The 22,155-nt window shown below is 50.2% G+C and overlaps 1 protein-coding gene across 4 annotated transcripts in view; it reads right to left on the bottom strand.

Moving 5' to 3' along the window:
- The window catches only part of USP25 (ubiquitin specific peptidase 25), a 93,657-nt gene extending 72,870 nt beyond the window's left edge, over positions 1–20,787 (bottom strand). Inside the window, exons 1-3 of one of the 4 annotated variants that reach the window (XR_013231889.1) lie at positions 20,523–20,787; positions 12,509–12,603; positions 8,933–11,034 (exon numbers count right to left, since the gene is read on the bottom strand). Coding sequence is in view for 3 of the 4 variants with exons in the window: in XM_077342415.1 (XP_077198530.1) it covers positions 8,933–8,977 (45 nt within the window). In the remaining variant the exon portion in view is untranslated. The remainder of the gene's footprint in view (positions 1–8,932; positions 11,035–12,508; positions 12,604–20,522) is intronic. The other 3 variants (XM_077342415.1, XM_077342416.1, XM_077342417.1) reach the window with 3 other exon arrangements.
- Positions 20,788–22,155: the final 1,368 nt, after the last annotated feature.

Genomic DNA, 22,155 nt, shown 5'->3' with positions numbered 1-22,155 from the left:
CCCAAGGGTCAGACATGACCAGGGCTTGCACAGGGGAGACCTTTACTTTTACCTTTAAATATAATTTACATTTGTATTTAAGCAGTTTCAAGCTTTTGTAAACAAAGAAAGTCTTGCATAAGTATTAATTATTAAAGAATGCATTTTTATGCCTTGCACTGAAATTATAATATACAATATATCTCAAAGCGAATATAAAAAAAACGTTGTATCACAGGGATACAAGCTAGGGTAAAACGTGTATGGATGAATCCTACTAGACTTTCTGCTGTAGCAAGAATGTTAAGGAGTCCCTCTGGACTCAAAAAGGCTATGCCAGGGATAAAAGAACCTGTATAGATAAGAAGTCACATGGGCTGCATCTGAAATAAGGTGCATAACTGACATGATTTCTCTTCCATGAACCAGCAGAAAAACTGGTGGTTTATTACCATACTAAACCATAGGTAAAATTTTATATCAATTCCAAATTAGCCAAAATTCCCAATTGTCAAACTAGAAATCCCATGTCTGACTGCATTAGTATTGTAAAATGTTTTTAAACGCTATCAAAAATCCCCTGTATTTTAATGAATCTATAATGTGTATTCACACCAAAAATATGTAATCTTCCATGTTAATTCAAAGCTCAATCTGCACCAACATGATAAATTTAAATTCTACTCTCCTTCAAACTTTTCATCAAACTGAATCTTTTTCTTAAAATTTCACTTTTCACACCAAGTCCTATTTGATCATTGCCTGGCAACTCAGTACACACGTTTGCGTGCTTTATCAGAAGAACTTTGGTTGCAGTTCCCTTTAGTCGGATGCAAGTTGACGACATCATTTTCTTCTATATTCCATGCTGCAAGACTTGGAATAAACATACAGTCCCCCAATGCAGTAACATAACTGATCTAATCTAATTCTGAGTTGATATCAAGAAGAAAAAAACATAACTGACCCATAAATACAAGATTCCCTGTGCTTTGAAATGCATATCTTAGGTATCATTTGCACACTATTGGTAAGGTTGGAACATGCTGTACAAATAGTTTAGAGTTCTCAATATTAGAACGGCTGTGAAATTACAATCCTTAATAGACAGGACAACTGGGCAGTGGGCACTCTTTCGGAGATCTTTCTCTACTAGCCTTGCATGGAACTGAGGCAGGGACAGTCAGACCAGATCTGCCATATCCTCTTATCAGCAGTATATGAAAAGACTGGGAAAAGGTACAATAGGGTTTGTTATGTTAGCAGAATATATGTTAGATTTTAACTGCAATATTGGTTTATATGACTGTATAAGGCTTAATTACTAAGGAATACAGTATGATGATCAAAACAGATTAGACATGACATCATAAAATAATTTTATATCCCAAGGCATAATGAAATTGTAATGAATTAAAAGGCATATATAGTAAGACTACAAAATGCTTATGTGCTAATATATATATATATTCGTGTTTTAGCGTCTACTTTTAGAACACTGTGTTCCTCAAACAGAGCTATAGTCACATATTAAATTATCTTGAAATCATGGCAGTAGTTCCAACCCAGACCATCATACATTTTCCACAAAAAGTTTCAGATTTATTTATTTTATTTATACCCTGCGTTTTTCCCCAATGGGAATCCAAAGGTTTACATTATTCTGTCCACCGTCTTATCCTCACAACAACTTAGTGAGGTAGGTTAAGTTGAGAGTATGAGTGGCCCAAGGTCACCCAACTTCCATGGCAGCTTGGGGGATTCAAACTATTGTCTCCAAGATCCTAAACTCACAGCACCGGCTTTTGAAGTATACTGAAATATTCTATGATTGTTTTGCTAACAAGCACTCATTTGAGGAAGAACTACAGAGAATCACTCTATTGAATGAAGTTAATATGATGCTTGTTTGTAAGAGGAGCATTGTTTTAGATAAAGAGAGATAAAAGATCTCAACAGGCTTAATTATCTAATCACACGAAATCCAATTTTCAGTGAGTCTGAACAGTACCTTCCACCTACAGTACCTGCTCTGTGAGCTGAATGAAAAACTATTACATTTCATGTGGGCAAAATCATCCCAAAGAACAATTGCAACAGTACAAATAGTTAAGCATCATCAAGGATTAACCTGCAAACCAAGCATGATCAGCACAAAGAAGCTACCCAGATATTTTCATTTGCCAGTGAGAAACACCATGTTGTTTTTTTCCTCTTTGTTTTGGCACCCACAGTAATAAATCTGAAAGTCCTTTGGATCAAGCACTCACTAGCTTCCTAAAATAAGTCCTTCACCAGTCCAAATTACACTCTAAGGCTTTACCAGTCTGCCACATTCCGCCACTAGATAATATGAACAGTTAGCGAAGTACAATGGAACACTGGAATGCAAAGCTACTAGTTTGTATCCAGCAATGCATAAAAGGGAGCAAAAACATGTAGCATAGTTCATTTGCACAAGCAATATTCCAGATATCCAATACCTGACAATCAAGTTAACTGTGAAAGTGGAAGTACAAGTTGGAGTATTAGTGTAAGTTTAACATAACCCACATCGCCAGCAAAGTCTTTTTAGTTTGCTTCTGCATGGGCTCTAGCACATATGGTAATTGTTTTGTGATAGCAGGACACAATGGCATTTGACTTTATTTATCTTCAGCAGTAAAAAAAAATAAAATCTTGTACTGCTTGGACAACAGGAAATAATATTCTACAGGGTTATATTATAGCATCTGATACTAACTTGGCTGCAAGCTTAAATGGACTCCGGGGAATGGTAGAGGACAGGAAGGCCTGGAGGATCATTGTCCATGGGGTCGTAATGGGTCGGACACAACTTCGCAACTAACAACAAATAACAACACAACAAACATGGAAGTACTATCAACAATCATGCTCCAAAACTTCATAAATCGAAGCAGCAAGTGCTATCAGAAATTCTTGATTCAACAGAGGTGCTTGTAGTAATGACAACTTTCAAACAGTGAACAGGGGCACCATCCAAAACTACTAAAGGCCCTTCCCTTTCTGTCAGTACTTTTTTCTTACATTCCTGCAACTATTGGGAGAGACTATTGGGAGAGGGATGGGAGAGAGTACTGGCTATTTGAGCTCAAAGACAGAAAAAATGCTTCAGTAGCAGAAATCTTATGCCCTGGTATTCTTGTAATTCATCAGGCATACATTCCAATCAAGGAAAGTTATCAAGGTCCATGAGCATAGAACAAAGCTAAACTGAGAGAGGGGAAGAAGACACCTCTTACAGTGGCCAAGGGCTGGAGGAGAAGGTTCTGTTGTTTTTAATAAATGTTTAATGAGCTGTAATTTCTCAGGTGATGTGATTCTCCTTCATGCCATGAAAAGCTTCAGGTTCTCATTTTCACAGGACACCTTTTAATGCATTAAGCAGTAATCTAGGATTCTTGGCAACCCAAACATTTCCGTGATACACAGGGAGCAGGGAGACAAGAACTATGACCAAGTCCGTTCCTTCTATTCTATCTGAACACTGACTCCAAAGTAAATAAACAAACTCTGCATTTCATAAAGACTAACAAAGTCCAAATATTGCTGAAGATGTAGCACTGATGTTGAAGAAACTATAAATATTCTGCAACAATTTTGCATGCTTCTATTTCACTTGAATTCAATCTCCATAGTAAACAAAAGTTCTAATGGATGGTGATCACCAAAAGAAGAATCCAGTTGAAACAGAAAATTTCTGCTCTGGACTTCTCTTTGTGCCCCATGCCCATGAATTGGTCGAACCTCATCAATACCTTGAGAGCATCAAGGTCCTGAGTCTCTGCTTGGAGAACAGAATTTTGCATAAGGTTCTTTTAGTTTCATCAACTAACTACACTGGATCAAGGCATTAAGGATTAACCACAAAAATTATGCAGACATATTCCACCATGGTTCAGGAGACAAAATCTGAAGGATGTAAAGACAAAATGTTAATACTTAGGCTGAATGCTGCAGAGATGGGACCCTCTTAGCAGTCCTGACAATATCTTCTCTCTGAAGCCAATGAAGACAGTAAACTCTTAATAAAACTTTTAAAAAAAGAAAATAATGTAGAGGAGCCAGAGCAATAGATCCTAATGTCCTTCTATATTGACAGAGAACTGAATGTAACAGTGATCTCCAACATGGTACTTGTGCAGACTATCGCACTCACTGTTTACTGGTGCATAGTTCTTTCTTCACTAAAGCAATCTGGGCTTCCTTCATGTCAGAGCATAGCAGGCATCACCTCTGCCTAGAAAGCAAACAGTCTAGTGAGCATGGGGTAAGAGTGGGATCCCCACCCTTGAAATCTTACAAGTTCCCTACTGGTGTACTCACATTCTGCATGTGTGACTGGAAAGTGAACCCTTAATGTTTAATACAAATAGGACCTCTGTAGACACCTAGGTTCGGTTATGTAATTCTCTGAATGGAAGACTTGTGAAAACTAAAGGGCTTTTCGCACGCCTTCAAAATCGCACAATGGTTGCCAATTGAAAACGCTACTGATTTGCCGTTATGCACAACGTCGTTGACAATCTGCCACACACCTGAAAACGATCTGCAAAAAGCGCTTCCTTGTAGCGCTTTCAGGGAAATCCCCAAAAGTGGATTCACCCTCCGGAAAGCAATACACTCCTGCAACCAATCTGCAACACTAGCGAAAAAGACCTGTGCGTTAACATTGTTGCGGTTTCTACAAAGTCCCTCCCCCTGGTTCTCTTCTCTGATCTTCCGGCGAAGCGATCGCCATTTTTTTTTCTCCGAGCGAGCGGGGATAAACGCACCAGCGAGCCTCTTTCTGTTTAGAGGCTTCCCCGGCTTCAGTCCCTCCCCTTCAGTCACTAAGCACAAACAAGAGAAGCCCGTTTGCTGATGTATTTTCCCTTTATTTTTTACACATTCATTCAGCCGAAAATCGGGCCCGTGAGAGGGGGGGGATTTTTTTTTTCACTCGGAGGGAGCGTGGCAACGAATAAATGACAGCTCAAACACACCAGGCAGCTGGATGGGTCTCTCCGTTGCAACGAATCAACACAGATTCGTTGCAATGGGTCTGGTTTTTTTTTTTTTTAACTTTCTTAAAGGGAAAGGGGCTGTTTGGGAGCATGCTAACAGCTGCCCATTGGCTGCTTGACGGCCAGGGGCGGGACGAGCTTGGCAATAGCGCTTCCTTTCTAGCGATTTTTGCCGAGACCGGAAGCCTGTGGGAAACGCTACAAAACGCAACTGGATTCCACTACAAAGGCAGGTATGCATAACGACGAATTCCACTATTTTAAATGGTGATTTTTCATTCAGCAACCAATTTGCTACAAAGATCCCGGTGCGGAAAGCCTCTAAATATACATGTGTGCAGCCTGCATTACACATGACATGAAGCATATATGGACGCCAATGTGCTTACTCTTCCAGAGGATATATAAATGTCTAGTATTACTTTAGGGGATTATTCTATTCTTCATGTGATCAGAATGCAATGTGAGATTTGTATTATTAATATCCAAATCAAACCTATTCTAACTAATACTCTTCTATTTAATTTTTAAGTAGATATTTTGTCCCAGTTTCTCTTACATCTCTAAATTAATTTAACCTATAAGTGGTTAAGAGTTTTGACTGATGAATATTGTACTCATTCTTACTCTTTTCCTGGGTGCTTAAACAAAATACATAACAATTACTGGTAATTGATTCACAGTTTTTATATGCTATATACTGCACCTGAGAAAAATTAACAGAGTGTAATTCCTCCCTTGAATAGACAATGATACAGATATGGAACCAAAACAGTCTGATAAACAAGTAATCTCCATCACAGTTGTGGTTACAAACTTCATTTGCATAAAAAAATTGTATGTACACTGTGTTTTACCTAGTCTGAGCCCCAAATGTAGAACTTGAAGAACAACTCTTGTACTGTTTCTATATAACAGATTTGCAGATCAAAAGCTATTTTTGTTTCAGAAAGGGAAGGTCTCGCCTATTAAATTATAGTTGTCTTGGTAACAACCTCATCATCTAATTGACTGCGTTTTAATGTAAACTGCAGCCAGCAAGTATATTTTAAGTAATAAGATGCAATGGCATTCACTGGTAGCAATACATATCTGACAACCTTCTTTTGTAGATTACATTATATAAAGAAATTAAGCTGGGGGGCCCATGGCCAACATGCTGTCTGGGTGGCTCAACCGTCCCAATGCAGAAGCACCCAGCTTTGCTGGGTGCGTCCGGATTTGGCCGCACGCTCGGGTCCTGGAGGCGGGCGCTTCTGGATTGGTCCGCTGACCCAGACACTACCCAGACAGGGTGGCTGTCCAGGGCCAGACAGGACCACCTACATGGCTCTTTTAACTTTATTTAAGGGCCAATGGTTAAGACTAGGGGCCAGGCCCATTGCATTCAGTAATACAATGGGCGCTAAATTGGGAGGGGGGGGGCAGAAGAACTCTGTGAATGGCCTCTCCCTCCTCCCAGGACCTGGAAAGGCTGTAGGCAACTGTTAGGGAACTCACCGGTGGGGGCAGCTCTCACACAACAGAGATATACAGCTTCAGATGAAAGTGGAAGGAGGAGGGAGTAGTCTGGGGTGGGGGATAGAAGGCAATTGGCTCTTCACTGGATAGACAGGCAAGCCGGTTAGAGGAGGAGGCACTCAGGGGCAGGACACCCACCCTCAGTGGGTGTTAAGCGTTGAGTGGCACTCAAACTATCAGACATGCTCCTCCTCCAAGTCCTTACCAGAAATATATTATGTGGAACATGTATATTTGAAGGAAATGGGGCAGATCAAAAAGTACTGTGAAGGGATGAGAGCCAAAAAACTATTCAAGAACTTATGTCTCATTTCACGCCAGTCAAAGCCATTCACTATTCATTCGTAGCAACCAGACACACAAGTATGACTCAAATCAGTGACAGGATGTAAAGATTCCATAGCATTCCCAAGTGATCATCTTTGACTCACCAGCAATCTCTGCTGTGGTGAGTACATAATCAGACTAAAAATGTTAAGTATATGTTCCTACAATGATTGGCTCCACTTCATACATGAAAGTAGGGCTTACAACAGCCAAGGACTCAGAGATGACCATGAAACAATAACTACCTGTCAGACGTCACTCAAACATGGCGGCAAGTTTCAATAAACCTGCCATCACGAACATAGTTTGTTGCTGTTTTTACATGTGCTCTCCTAATTCCTCTTTCAGCTTGACTGACCAGTTCCCAGTGTAATCAAGAACAATTTGACAGGACATTCAAATGCAGGTGGTTTCCAAGTGGACTGCCCCACCTCCCAACAGAAATTCTAAACTTCAGCTAAATCCTAGTTTAAAATCCTGGTTTGTGTGGAGTAAGCGCATTCCAATTCACTGAGACTCTTCATTGAAATATCATGACGAATTGTAGCTTGATCTAACTGGGAACTGCTAAATCAAACTCTGTGCTAGAAAGGGAAGGGGGAAGGAAAAAGAAACATATGTGAGCATAACACCAAACTCTAACTGCACAGAAACAGTTCAATTTCAACTTGTTTCAAAATGCAGCTTCACTCACTTCAAAAGAACCCAAAACTGCCTGGCGCTCTTGAAAACTTATAAACTGACCAGACCTTGTATGCAAACTTATAAGCTAAAGGCAAAGACAACCCATAGTAGGAAAGGTAAAGTATAGTATGTTAAACAGAAAACATTCCACTGTCCAGAAGCTGCAAAGAAAGTCAGATGGATGCAAACTGGGAATAAAGAGGGCCAAAATGATTAAGTGGGAAGTTGGATTACATATGTCATCTTTTTGTAAGAAAGGTGGAATACAATGGAGGGCCAGGTGACATGATGCAAGGATATATTCCTGTGTATCTGTCAGAGTTACACCCTTCTGAATTTATTGAAGTCAGTGAGCTTCAAAAGAGTGACTTGCTTTAGGACTCCACTATAAATCTTCTCCAAAAGTGTCATCATCATACTCCAAACAAAACACAGGATTCTTAAATCGCTAATAAAGCATAACCATTAACTGCTTAGAAAAATGCTTTGTCAAGCACTCAAGACTTTAATATAGGCTGTCCTGTCCTATCCTGTCCTAGAGGGCAGAAGTTTGGGAGTTCTTGTGCCTCTACTCTCATCAGACTATTTGAAGCACTCCTCAAACACATACACACAACAGTAACAGCAGCACCCCCAGTCCTGTTCATCCCACTGGACTGAAAGAGAATCTATGCCTTCCCCGGGGCCTGGGGAGTTTTTTTTCCAGATGGGGGGGGGGGGAGAAAGAAAAAAGCTCCCCAGGCCCCAGGGAAGGCGTTCCGCGGCTTCCCCGGGCCTGGGGAGCTTTTTCCCAGATCGGGGGGGGGGGAGAAAAAAGCTCCCCAGGCCCCTAGCACCCGCTGAATTTTGGTTTCAGCGGGATCTACTACTATTCCATCATATGTTAGAAAGGCCACATCTTCAGAGCCATGGTGGCTGTCAGTATGAACTGAGACAGGATAGGCGTCTATATACTTTGGAAACGGGGGGGGGGGGGATAAAGGGGGATGGGAATCGGCTAGAAGCATGCATGGACTGGTGGAAAGGCCAAACTCACGAGTTCTAGGGGGTGGGAGAAGCAGAATGGGGAAGACCGGAACCAAACGCCCGGATTCAAAAACACCCAAATGTGAAAAGAGAGTAAGTGAAGATGAAATCGACTGGATGCATGTGTACACCTACAAGCAGCAGTGAAATCCGCGCTGCTCTCCCCCACAACCAACGCTGTTTGTCTCAGCATCTACCCAAAGGTCACCGAGGGAGCAGAGACGGGCGGCGGTACTGGCACCAGAGCTCCCACGGGCTCCGAAAAGCCCGGCCCTCGAGTAGCTCGCTAGCCCGCCAGGGCGCTTCCTCCAGCGGCCTGAGCCGAGCAGGCTGCCCCCGCCAGCCCTCCAGCTCCTCTGTCTGCGTACCTTCTGCGAGTTGCTCTGCTGCAGCACATTCTGCTCCACGGTCATGGCCCCTCCGCACTTCGGCTTCCCTCCCTGCCGGCCTGAGGGGGCTGCAGGAGACGAAGGCGCTGCTCAAGGGCTGGGAGGGGCAGCTGGAAGACAGCCGGCGCCGGGCGGCAGGAGAGACAGGCCGGAGGAGGCGGGGGCTGTGGCCGCCTCGCGCAGGCAACGCAGCCGTCACGCGGAGCCCTAGCCAACGACGGGCCTGGGAAAGAAGCGAAGCGCGCTCCAACCCGCTCGCCTGGCGTACGCGACGCCGCCTGCCTCAACCAAACCTGCCCTGCCCGGGAATGCGCTTCGCTCCTCCCATCTCTTCACGACTTCCCTGCCTGCCCACTCAGTTCAAAGTCGGGTAAATAAAACAGACACCACCCAAACAATGGACGGACGGGGGATGCGCGCCAGTGAGGTGCCTGCATGAGTCGGTGCAGCTGACACTGTGTTTCCTCTACAGTCGCATGTGATCCAGCGGGGGTTACTCACGAGGAAAGGGGCACAGGCTAGGACGGGAACTTGCGCAGGAAGCCCCTCCCTCTCGACTCTGCGATTACAAACCTAGGCACGTTTGTTTGAGGGAGAGTTGCTGTTGGACACAAGGTGCTTTCACACATGCTAAAGCAGTTGCAATCCCTTTCAGTAGTGACCGTTCGCAAGGGGCTTTTGCCGTTTCACACTGTAAAATCCAGTTGCAAAGTTGAAAACGGATTGCAAGGGCATTATTTTGTGGGCGTGCAATCAGCCTTTGTTGTAGAGAACACGCTTCAGAGTATGGTACATATAAATAGTGAGTAAGCATGGCCTAGTATTCTGGGATTGGACTACCATGACACAAGGTAGGAAACTGCACCTGAAAATGATTCAGAAACTTCGGCTGATGCAAAATTCTGCAGCTCATTTGTTGAAATATTGGAAGGCCTTCTTCGTGTAGTTTGAATAACCATCCTAGCAACTGTCATTCTATTGAGCGGGCAGGGCAGCATCTGCCTCCTTTCTGCTTAGGACCTCTCATGGGGTGGGGGTGGGCTAAACCAGTGGTCCCCAACTTTTTTTTGGCTGGGGACTGGCAGGGCAACTGCCCCGCCCACGCAGCGCACATGCGCCGCCCGGCCGTGCATGCACACATGCGCAGCGTGGCCCTGATTCCCTCCCCCCCCCTCCCGCAGTAAGAAGCTTCCCGGGCCGCAAGCTTGTGGCCTGGGAAGTTTTTTACTGTGGGGGGGGGGGACAGGGAGAGGGAACTGCGGGCTGGACCGCAGTTTGGGGACCACTGGGCTAAACCATCCGCTAAACTGTAGGAACAAATATTAGGACTGGGGCAGTATAATTTGCTAGTCTTATTATAATCTATTTGTACTGTAAGAAAAGATACCAAATTTACTTAAGCCAGGCGTCCCCAACCTGCAGCCCACCTCGAGCTCTTTCTGTGCAGTCCTCCAGCCGGCTTGTTTGCTGCATTCGCTCTTGAGGCATTTGCCCTCAGACCCACATTGTCCTCCCTCCCTCAGTGAGCACTGTCTATTACTGTTCTCCCTGCCCCTTTCTTGCAATAGCAACACTGTTTCTTCTGCTCTCCTTGGGTCCTTCCATCAGCCCCCTCTTATCCTTCATATTACCATTTTGATCATTCTGAGCGCTTTGCTAACCAGCAGCAGCCCCAGGGGAGGGCGGTATATAATGTAACAAAATAAAATAAAAATAATAAAATTCTTGGTGCTTGGGGGAACAACAGGGGGAGGGCTTCCAGAGTTCTGGCCCTGCTGGTGAATCTCTTGATGATCCCTTGGATTTGGTGACTGTGTGACACAGAGGGCTGGACTGATTCATCATGGCTTCTCTCATATTCTTCTGGTTTAGCTGGCAGCCCATCTGGTGAGTATTCCCAGTCAGGAGTGGGGCTGGCTTCTGCAAGTTTGAACTGCAGGAAGGTGAGGAAGAAGCTGCTGCTGCTGCTGCTGGGCTCTAGGCTGTTGTCAGAGGGAGGACACCTTATCTTGTACAGAGAGATCTAGCCCTCGCTCAGGCTTCAGCCACAGCCTCTTGAATCCATCTCAAGCACCTTTTCCCTGAAGAAGAGCAAACAGCAAGCCCAGAGTACAGGAATTGTTATGTTCATGAAGCACAGGAGATCAGTTTGTACTTCTTTGAGATTGCCAGCCCCTACCTCGAGGTTGGCATCTCTAGCAATTGTGAAAGTCAAAGGTAGGTGGGAGTGGGATGGGTGTAATAGATATGTCAACTCCGGTGACACAGGAAGAGGCCTGGGAAACCCAGTTCCTTTGTTGGGAAACTGCCAGCATGCATAGCATCATCACTAATAAAATAAAATGCTTATTAAATATGTTAGTTTTATTTTTGTGTATATAAATATAAATAGCAAACCTTTCCTGAGCAAAACAAGGGAATATTCATTTCAGTTGTCATGAAGCCCACCAAGCAAAGCATCAGTTCTCTTTGTGGAAAATGATCTGTGTGATTTGGACATGTTCTGGGGAGATCCCTAGGCAACACCATTAGGCTGGCAATCATAAGACATGAGAATATATTGTCTCAGGGTCAGAAAAGGGTGCCAGGGCAAAGGGAAATCTGGGAATAAAGGAATCCTTATGCAGGCTGTGCACAGTCCTTGTGTTGGATCCAGGAGTATTAGCTTTTGGCTAGGAATGCCAGCCTCTAGGTGGGACCTGGGCATTATGCCCTAAACTGGGTCAGGAATGCCAGCCCCCGGCTGGGATTCCCTACTTTCTTCCTGGAGCAACAAATATGTATTGCTTCATCCAGACAGAGGGGAAAAAAAAATTCTCCCTCTCAGACCCCCCCCCAAAAAAAAATCATGAAAAAAATTACTTTTCTTAAGCTTCAGGGCTGGGGAGTGGTATTAAAATAAGCACTATGCATCTATGATTAGATGAATAGGCATACCAACAGAGAAGTTTCACTTTTAAAAAATGCTTGCATCACGGCCCCTTTCAAACAGAGGAAAAGGTGATTGGCTGCCTGGCATGATTGACAGGGGGATGGAGAGACACATGTATAGCACATCCCTGTCCTCCACCATTGCAAGCAGCCATGCGGAGTGCCAGGATGCGCCAAAAAGTATCAGAAAAAAGTGGGAGAGCAAGAAGGTGAGAAAGGGCAGGCGGCACATGATTTTTTATAGCGTCACGCAATTTCGCTGATGTGACACTATTTTTTTAGACACGCAAAAAAGCCCTAAAAGTTACATTACCTTCATTGACATCACTATCATTACTAAACATTATAAAGTTGAACTTGCACCCAGCCAACTCACTCCCTGTCTGATGGGCCCTCCTTGTGATATGTTACCAATAGGGATAGAGCACTCTGCCAATGAGGGCCAATCAGGTCAAATAGTGTACAGACAGCCAGGAAAAGCCTCTGCCCTGGGAATGTTTACTCATTAGTAAGTTATGGCTCTCAGTCATGATAGTTTAGCCCCAATCAGGAGGGCCCTCAGCTGATAAGGAAGGCCTCGGTCAGGAAAGGCTAATAAGGAATAAGCTCTCCAATTCAAATTACCTGCCAATTTCAGAAGTTGCTGGGTAGAAGAGGAGCTGGCCTCAGAGAATGCCCTTCTGCCAGTAAGTTGCTCTAGCTTCCTGGCTTCTTTTAATCTGGAGGACAGCAGAAGAAGAGTTGTTTTTTTATATTCTGCTTTCACTGCCCAAATGAGTCTCAAAGTGGCTTATAATAGATTTCCCTTTCTCTCTCTACACCAGACACTCTATGAGGAAGGTGAGTCTGAGAGAAACTGCTCAGTGAGAACAGTTTCTAACAGGACTGTGACTAATCCAAAGTCATCAAGCATGTGGAGGAGCATTGAATCAAATCCAGCTCACACATTAGAAGCCACTGCTCTTAACCACTACACAAGCTGTATAAATTGCCATCACGTTAAAGTAGTGGTTCTCAAACTTGGGGTCTCGACCCCATTTGGGATCGCCTGGCCCCATCTGTGGGGTCCCCAGGTTGGTGGTGGCGGGTGGTGGCATCAGCCTGAGGTGGTAGCAGTTGGTGGGTGGTGGCCGGAGGCAGCGGAGCCATGGCACTGGCTGCCTTCACACCGCTTCCCTATTGTTGTGTGCCTGCTCTGCGCTCGGGTCAGCACCAGACTGGGATGTCTGCGTTGGTTCCAGAGCCCTTCAGCGTGTGCGTTGCGCCTGGGCAAAGAGGCAAGGCTGGTGCTGAAGCAGCCTGCTGCCCGACCTGCCCACCCCAACCTTCAGCCGGTTCCCCAGTTCTTCCTGGAGGAGGTTGGCGAGGAGGGGATGGGATGAGCACACCAAGCAAAGGGTCAGCTGTGCTCCCCAGGCAGCCTCCTCCCCAGGCACCTTGCGATCTCCCTCAGCCTGCTGGTGCTGACAGCAGGTCGCTGCCAAGGGGGTCTCACCAGGGAGCCTGCAGGGAGGTGCAGCGCCCAAGCCGCAGATCTTGGCAGGGGCAGGAATGGAGAATTCTTGCGGAGAACTCTTGTGCGCCTGCACCCGCACACTGCCCCATGAGTGCCACCACCCCCGCCATTGGGATCATGGTATAGCAAAGTTTCAGAACCGCTGCGTTAAAGAGATGTAGTAATTTGAGAAGGGAGGAATGCTTTTGTGTTCTTTGTTCTCTGTGTTTATAGAGGGTAGTGCAACACAGCCCTTTGTCACCATCCCAAAGCAGCCCTTTTCTCCAGGGGAACTGATCTTTACAGTCTGGAGAGGTGCTTTCATTCTGGGTGTTCTCCAGGTCCCACCTGGAGGCTGGTACCCCTGACCAGTGGCTTGGGTGCTAGCCTCCTGCTGGGACCTGGAGGTCTGGGGTTTCCCAAAGTCTGAAGAATACTTCTGGGGTTTCTCAATGGTAAGAAACTTGAGAAAAGCTGACATACAGACGGGAATTGAGAAACCCTCTGTAAGTTCTTTACCAACCAATGTTTTCATATTTGATTGTAACATCCTTTTTTTAAAAATTCATTCTGATATTGAACTGAACTGAAGAACATACTAACTGAAAGGTTTTCAGTTCTTTTCAGATCCAAATCCAGGGGTTTTCTCCAGGGGGACTGATCTCTTTTGGCTGGAAATGTCCAGCAATTCCATCAAATCCCACAGTCCCAACCTCTCCCATCCTGCAGCCTGTCTGCCACAGAATTCCCCCCTCCCATGCAAGTCCTTTCATCTCCAGGAGTCTGGAGATGAGTTGTCGTTGTAGAGTCCCCCATCGAAAACAGCCATTTTCCCCTGCTGAGCTGGTATCTATAGTCAAATTTCATGATATTTCCAAGCTACGGCTGGAGGTTGATTACCTCAGAAGTCAGGAATGTTCCTTGAGATTTGGAGGCAGGGCCTCCAGATTCAAAGGGTAGGCAGATGTTTTTGTCATATAGCCAGCCCCCAGGAAGGCCACTGTGCAGGTGTGCATCCCAGTGCCTGTTGTATTCATGGGTATAACAGGCTTTGCCTCCAGTACTCAATAAAAACCACTTTGAAAATACAAACTTCAAATTATATTTCCTGATAGCTAGAGAGTTTCCAGAAATTTTGAAGCCGTGCAGAACATAAGGGTTATATGGGCCGTTCCAACTCTATGGGCCATGCCGCACAACTTTAATGTAGCAGAAGGCTTGCAAATTGTAAACACTACTAATTTGCAGTTCCGCAAGACGTCGCACACAATCAGTCACACTCTTGAAACAGTTCCGCAAAAAGCGCTTTGTTGTAGCACTTAAAGGGAAATCGGGAAAAGTGGATTAACCCTCCGAAAAATGCTACACTTGCAAACAATCTGCAACACTAGCGAAAAAGACCTGTGCGTTCCCCATTGTTGCGGTTCCAACAAAGTCCCTCCCCCTGGCTCTCTCCTCCAAACTTCTGGCGAAGTGATCGCCATTTTTTTTCTCGGAGCGAGCAGAGAGCAACGAACCAGCGAGCCTTCATTCACCCAGCGAGGCTTCTCCGGCTACAGTCCCTCCACAGAAGTGCTTTAAAGCTTCCCTAAGTCCCCAAGCACAACACAGCCCCATTTGCAAGTTCCCTTTATTTTCAGCCAAAAATCGCACCCGTGCAGGCGGGGGGGGGGTTCCCTCGGGGGAGCGTGGTAACGATGACTCGCCAGCTCACACGCCAGCTGCCAGCTAGATGGGTCTCTCCGTTGCAACGAATCAAGGCATATTCGTTGCAATGTGTTTTTTTGCTTAAAGGGAAAGGGGATTTTCGGGAGCATGATAACAACCGCCCATTGGCTGTTCGTTTGATTGACGGCCAGGGGCAGGACCAAGCACAGAAAAAATCGCTTCCTTTCTAGCAATTTTTGCCAGACTGGAAACCTGTGGGAAACGAATGAAACGCTACTGGATTCCACCAAAAAGCCGAGATTGCACTTTTAAAAATAGTGTTTATGTTTTTGTGCTATTTGAGTTAAAGGGGTTATTTTGTGGTTTGTGTACCATTTGCTATTATATAGTTTGCAGGTTGAATCCAATTAGTTTTATGTTGTCCTTCAAATTCTCTTTATCACTGTAATTCAACATGGGGGTGGGAGGGGGAAGGGTGTCAAAAGTCTGATCTCTTTTGGCTTCAAATGTCCAGCAATTGCATCAAATCCCACAGTCCCAAGCTCTCCCATCCTGCAGCCTGTCTGCCACGCGGCTGCTGATTGGCTGTTTTCCAAGACTACAACCAATTGGGAGGTGCGAAACGCCTCCCAACCCGCCCTACCCCCCACCAGATCTTACCTTCACTCCAGCGGCCATTGCTCTGCTGGACGCCGAGAGCGAAGGTATGCTCTCTGGCCCCCGCCTTCTAACCGGCAACGGCTCCCCAGAACCCGGGGAGGCTGCTGGCCGGATCGCAGAGCTGCTCAGCGCCTTCCCCGGGGACTGGGGAGCTTTTTTCAAGATCGGGAGGGTAGAAAAAAGCTCCCCAGGCCCCAGGGAAGGTGCTCCGCAGCTCGCAGAGCCGGCGGAGCGCCTTCCCCGGGGCCTGGGGAGCTTTTTTCCAGATCGGGAGGGGGGGTTGAAAAAAGCTCGCAGAGCTGCAGAGCGCCTTCCCCGGGGCCTGGGGAGCTTTTTTCAAGATTGGGAGGGTAGAAAAAAGCTCCCCAGGCCCCAGGGAAGGTGCTCCGCAGCTCGCAGAGCCGGCGGAGCGCCTTCCCCGGGGCCTGGGGAGCTTTTTTCCAGATCGGGAGGGGGGGTTGAAAAAAGCTCGCAGAGCTGCAGAGCACCTTCCCCGGGGCCTGGGGAGCTTTTTTCCAGATCGGGGGGGGGGGGAGAACAAAGCTCCCCAGGCCCCAGGGAAGGCACTCCGCGGCTCGCAGAGCCGGCGGAGCGCCTTCCCCGGGGCCTGGGGAGCTTTTTTCCAGATCAGGGGGGGGAGAAAGAAAAAAGCTCCCCAGGCCCCAGGGAAGGCGCTCCGTGGCTCACAGAGCCGGTGGAGCGCCTTCCCCGGGGACTGGGGAGCTTTTTTCCAGATAGGGGGGGGAAAGAAAAAAGCTCCCCTGGCCCCGGGGAAGGTGCTCCGCGGCTCGCAGAGCCGGCGGAGTGCCTTCCCCGGGGCCTGGGGAGCTTTTTTCCAGATCGGGGGGGGGGGTTGAAAAAAGCTCGCAGAGCTGCAGAGCGCCTTCCCCAGGGCCTGGGGAGCTTTTTTCCAGATGGGGGGGGGGAAGAAAAAAGCTCCCCTGGATCCAGGGAAGGCGCTCCGCGGCTCGCAGAGCCGGCGGAGCGCCTTCCCCGGGGCCTGGGGAGCTTTTTTCCAGATCAGGGGGGGGAGAAAAAAGTTCCCCAGGCCCCAAGGAAGGCGTTCCGCGGCTCGCAGAGCCGTCGCAGCGCCTTCCCCAGGGCCTGGGGAGCTTTTTTCCAGATCGGGGGAGGGGGAAAGAAAAAAGCTCCCCAGGCCCCGGGGAAGGTGCTCCGCGGCTCGCAGAGCCGGCGGAGCGCCTTCCTCGGGGCCTGGGGAGCTTTTTTCCAGATCGGGAGGGGGGGTTGAAAAAAGCTCGCAGAGCTGCAGAGCGCCTTCCCCGGGGCCTGGGGAGCTTTTTTCAAGATTGGGAGGGTAGAAAAAAGCTCCCCAGGCCCCAGGGAAGGTGCTCCGCAGCTCGCAGAGCCGGCGGAGCGCCTTCCCCGGGGCCTGGGGAGCTTTTTTCCAGATCGGGAGGGGGGGTTGAAAAAAGCTCGCAGAGCTGCAGAGCGCCTTCCCCGGGGACTGGGGAGCTTTTTTCCAGATAGGGGGGGGGAAAGAAAAAAGCTCCCCTGGCCCCGGGGAAGGTGCTCCGCGGCTCGCAGAGCCGGCGGAGTGCCTTCCCCGGGGCCTGGGGAGCTTTTTTCCAGATCGGGGGGGGGGGTTGAAAAAAGCTCGCAGAGCTGCAGAGCGCCTTCCCCGGGGCCTGGGGAGCTTTTTTCCAGATCGGGGGGGGGGAGAACAAAGCTCCCCAGGCCCCAGGGAAGGCGCTCCGCGGCTCACAGAGCCGGCGGAGTGCCTTCCCCGGGGCCTGGGGAGCTTTTTTCCAGATCGGTGGTGGGGGTTTGAAAAAAGCTCGCAGAGCTGCAGAGCGCCTTCCCCGGGGCCTGGGGAGCTTTTTTCCAGATCGGGGGGGGGGGAGAACAAAGCTCCCCAGGCCCCAGGGAAGGCACTCCGCGGCTCGCAGAGCCGGCGGAGCGCCTTCCCCAGTGCCTGGGGAGCTTTTTTCCAGATCGGGGGGGGGGGGGGAGAAAGAAAGAAAAAAGCTCCCCAGGCCCCAGGGAAGGCGCTCCACGGCTCACAGAGCTGCGGAGCGCCTTCTCCGGGCCCTGGGTAGCTTTTTTCCAGATGGGGGGGGGAGAAAAAATCTCCTCAGGCCCCAGGGAAGGTGCTTCGCGGCTCGCAGAGCTAGCGGAGCGCCTTCCCTGGGGCCTGGGGAGCTTTTTTCCAGATCGGGAGGGGGGGGAGAAAAAAGCTCCCCAGGCCCCAGGGAAGGCGGTCCGCGGGTCGCAGAGCTGCAGAGCGCCTTCCCCGGGGACTGGGGAGCTTTTTTCCAGATAGGGGGGGGGAAAGAAAAAAGCTCCCCTGGCCCCGGGGAAGGTGCTCCGCGGCTCGCAGAGCCGGCGGAGTGCCTTCCCCGGGGCCTGGGGAGCTTTTTTCCAGATCGGGGGGGGGGGTTGAAAAAAGCTCGCAGAGCTGCAGAGCGCCTTCCCCGGGGCCTGGGGAGCTTTTTTCCAGATGGGGGGGGGGAAGAAAAAAGCTCCCCTGGATCCAGGGAAGGCGCTCCGCGGCTCGCAGAGCCGGCGGAGCGCCTTCCCCGGGGCCTGGGGAGCTTTTTTCCAGATCAGGGGGGGAGAAAAAAGTTCCCCAGGCCCCAAGGAAGGCGTTCCGCGGCTCGCAGAGCCGTCGCAGCGCCTTCCCCGGGGCCTGGGGAGCTTTTTTCCAGATCGGGGGAGGGGGGAAGAAAAAAGCTCCCCAGGCCCCAGGGAAGGTGCTCCGCGGCTCGCAGAGCCGGCGGAGCGCCTTCCCCGGGGCCTGGGGAGCTTTTTTCCAGATCGGGAGGGGGGGTTGAAAAAAGCTCGCAGAGCTGCAGAGCGCCTTCCCCGGGGCCTGGGGAGCTTTTTTCAAGATTGGGAGGGTAGAAAAAAGCTCCCCAGGCCCCAGGGAAGGTGCTCCGCAGCTCGCAGAGCCGGCGGAGCGCCTTCCCCGGGGCCTGGGGAGCTTTTTTCCAGATCGGGAGGGGGGGTTGAAAAAAGCTCGCAGAGCTGCAGAGCACCTTCCCCAGGGCCTGGGGAGCTTTTTTCCAGATCGGGGGGGGGGGAGAACAAAGCTCCCCTGGATCCAGGGAAGGCGCTCCGCGGCTCGCAGAGCCGGCGGAGCGCCTTCCCCGGGGCCTGGGGAGCTTTTTTCCAGATCAGGGGGGGGGAGAAAAAAGTTCCCCAGGCCCCAAGGAAGGCGTTCCGCGGCTCACAGAGCCGGCGGAGCGCCTTCCCCGGGGCTTGGGGAGCTTTTTTCCAGATCGGGGGGGGGGGGAGAAAAAAGCTCCCCAGGCCCCAGGAAAGGCGCTCCCCGGCTCGCAGAGCTGCGGAGTGCCTTCCCCTGGCCTGGGGAGCTTTTTTCAAGCTCGGGAGGGTAGAAAAAAGCTCCCCAGGCCCCAGGGAAGGTGCTCCGCGGCTCGCAGAGCCGGCGGAGCGCCTTCCCCGGGGCCTGGGGAGCTTTTTTCCAGATCGGGGTGGGGGGGGTTGAAAAAAGCTTGCAGAGCGCCTTCCCCGGGGCCTGGGGAGCTTTTTTCCAGATGGGGGGGAGAACCAACCTCCCCAGGCCCCAGGGAAGGCACTCCGCGGCTCTGCGAGCCGGCGGAGCGCCTTCCCCGGGGCCTGGGGAACTTTTTTCCAGATGGGGGGGGGAGAAAAAAGCTCCCCAGGCCCCAGGGAAGGCGCTCCGCGGCTCACAGAGCCGGCGGAGTGCCTTCCCCGGGGCCTGGGGAGCTTTTTTCCAGATCGGTGGTGGGGGTTTGAAAAAAGCTCGCAGAGCTGCAGAGCGCCTTCCCCGGGGCCTGGGGAGCTTTTTTCCAGATCGGGGGGGGGGAGAACAAAGCTCCCCAGGCCCCAGGGAAGGCACTCCGCGGCTCGCAGAGCCGGCGGAGCGCCTTCCCCAGTGCCTGGGGAGCTTTTTTCCAGATCGGGGGGGGGGGAGAAAGAAAGAAAAAAGCTCCCCAGGCCCCAGGGAAGGCGCTCCACGGCTCACAGAGCTGCGGAGCGCCTTCTCCGGGCCCTGGGTAGCTTTTTTCCAGATGGGGGGGGGAGAAAAAATCTCCTCAGGCCCCAGGGAAGGTGCTTCGCGGCTCGCAGAGCTAGCGGAGCGCCTTCCCTGGGGCCTGGGGAGCTTTTTTCCAGATCGGGAGGGGGGGGAGAAAAAAGCTCCCCAGGCCCCAGGGAAGGCGGTCCGCGGGTCGCAGAGCCGCAGAGCGCCTTCCCCGGGGCCTGGGGAGCTTTTTCCCAGATATGGGGGGGTAGAAAAAAGCTCCCCAGGCCCCTAGCACCCGCTGAATTTTGGTTTCAGCGGGATCTACTACTATTCCATCATATGTTAGAAAGGCCACATCTTCAGAGCCATGGTGGCTGTCAGTATGAACTGAGACAGGATAGGCGTCTATATACTTTGGAAACGGGGGAAAATAAAGGGGGATGGGAATCGGCTAGAAGCATGCATGGACTGGTGGAAAGGCAAAACTCACCAGTTCTAGGGGGTGGGAGAAGCAGAATGGGGAAGACCGGAACCAAACGCCCGGATTCAAAAACACCCAAATGTGAAAAGAGAGTAAGTGAAGACGAAATCGATTGGATGCGTGTGTACACCTACAAGCAGCAGTGAAATCCGCGCTGCTCTCCCCCACAACCAACGGTGTTTGTCTCAGCATCTACCCAAAGGTCACCGAGGGAGCAGAGACGGGCGGCGGTACTGGCACCAGAGCTCCTACGGGCTCCGAAAAGCCCGGCGCTCGAGTAGCTCGCTAGCCCGCCAGGGCGCTTCCTCCAGCGGCCTGAGCCGAGCAGGCTGCCCCCGCCAGCCCTCCAGCTCCTCTGCCTGCGTACCTTCTGCGAGTTGCTCTGCTGCAGCACATTCTGCTCCACGGTCATGGCCCCTCCGCACTTCGGCTTCCCTCCCTGCCGGCCTGAGGGGGCTGCAGGAGACGAAGGCGCTGCTCAAGGGCTGGGAGGGGCAGCTGGAAGACAGCTGGTGCCGGGCGGCAGGAGAGACGGGCCGGAGGAGGCGGGGGCTGTGGCCGCCTCGCGCAGGCAACGCAGCCGTCACGCGGCGCCCTAGCCAACGACGGGCCTGGGAAAGAAGCGAAGCACGCTCCAACCCGCTGGCCTGGCGTACGCGACGCCGCCTGCCTCAACCAAACCTGCCCTGCCCGGGAATGCGCTTCGCTCCTCCCATCTCTTCACGACTTCCCTGCCTGCCCACTCAGTTCAAAGTCGGGTAAATAAAACAGACACCACCCAAACAATGGACGGACGGGGGATGCGCGCCAGTGAGGTGCCTGCATGAGTCGGTGCGGCTGACACTGTGTTTCCTCTACAGTCGCATGTGATCCAGCGGGGGTTACTCACGAGGAAAGGGGCACAGGCTAGGACGGGAACTTGCGCAGGAAGCCCCTCCCTCTCGACTCTGCGATTACAAACCTAGGCACGTTTGTTTGAGGGAGAGTTGCTGTTGGACACAAGGTGCTTTCACACATGCTAAAGCAGTTGCAATCCCTTTCAGTAGTGACCGTTCGCAAGGGGCTTTTGCCGTTTCACACTGTAATATCCAGTTGCAAAGTTGAAAACGGATTGCAAGGGCATTATTTTGTGTGCGTGCAATCAGCCTTTGTTGTAGAGAACACGCTTCAGAGTATGGTACATATAAATAGTGAGTAAGCATGGCCTAGTATTCTGGGAGGTAGGAACAAGGTAGGAAACTGCACCTGAAAATGATTCAGAAACTTCGGCTGATGCAAAATTCTGCAGCTCATTTGTTGAAATATTGGAAGGCCTTCTTCGTGTAGTTTGAATAACCATCCTAGCAACTGTCATTCTATTGAGCGGGCAGGGCAGCATCTGCCTCCTTTCTGCTTAGGACCTCTCATGGGGTGGGGGTGGGCTAAACCAGTGGTCCCCAACCTTTTTTTGGCTGGGGACTGGCAGGGCAACTGCGCCGCCCGGCCGTGCATGCACACATGCACAGCGTGGCCCAGATTCCCTCTCCCCCCCTCCCACAGTAAGAAGCTTCCCAGGCCGCAAGCTTGTGGCCTGGGAAGTTTTTTACTGTGGGGGGGGACAGGGAGAGGGAACTGCGGGCTGGACCGCAGTTTGGGGACCACTGGGCTAAACCATCCGCTAAACTGTAGGAACAAATATTAGGACTGGGGCAGTATAATTTGCTAGTCTTATTATAATCTATTTGTACTGTAAGAAAAGATACCAAATTTACTTAAGCCAGGCGTCCCCAACCTGCAGCCCACCTCGAGCTCTTTCTGTGCAGTCCTCCAGCCGGCTTGTTTGCTGCATTCGCTCTTGAGGCATTTGCCCTCAGACCCACATTGTCCTCCCTCCCTCAGTGAGCACTGTCTATTACTGTTCTCCCTGCCCCTTTCTTGCAATAGCAACACTGTTTCTTCTGCTCTCCTTGGGTCCTTCCATCAGCCCCCTCTTATCCTTCATATTACCATTTTGATCATTC

Source organism: Paroedura picta, chromosome 6 (genome assembly GCF_049243985.1).
Source record: "Paroedura picta isolate Pp20150507F chromosome 6, Ppicta_v3.0, whole genome shotgun sequence".
NCBI classification, from domain to species: Eukaryota; Metazoa; Chordata; class Lepidosauria; order Squamata; family Gekkonidae; genus Paroedura; species Paroedura picta.
Note: the sequence above shows the minus strand (reverse complement) of the source record. Positions and strands in the feature narration are given on the sequence as shown.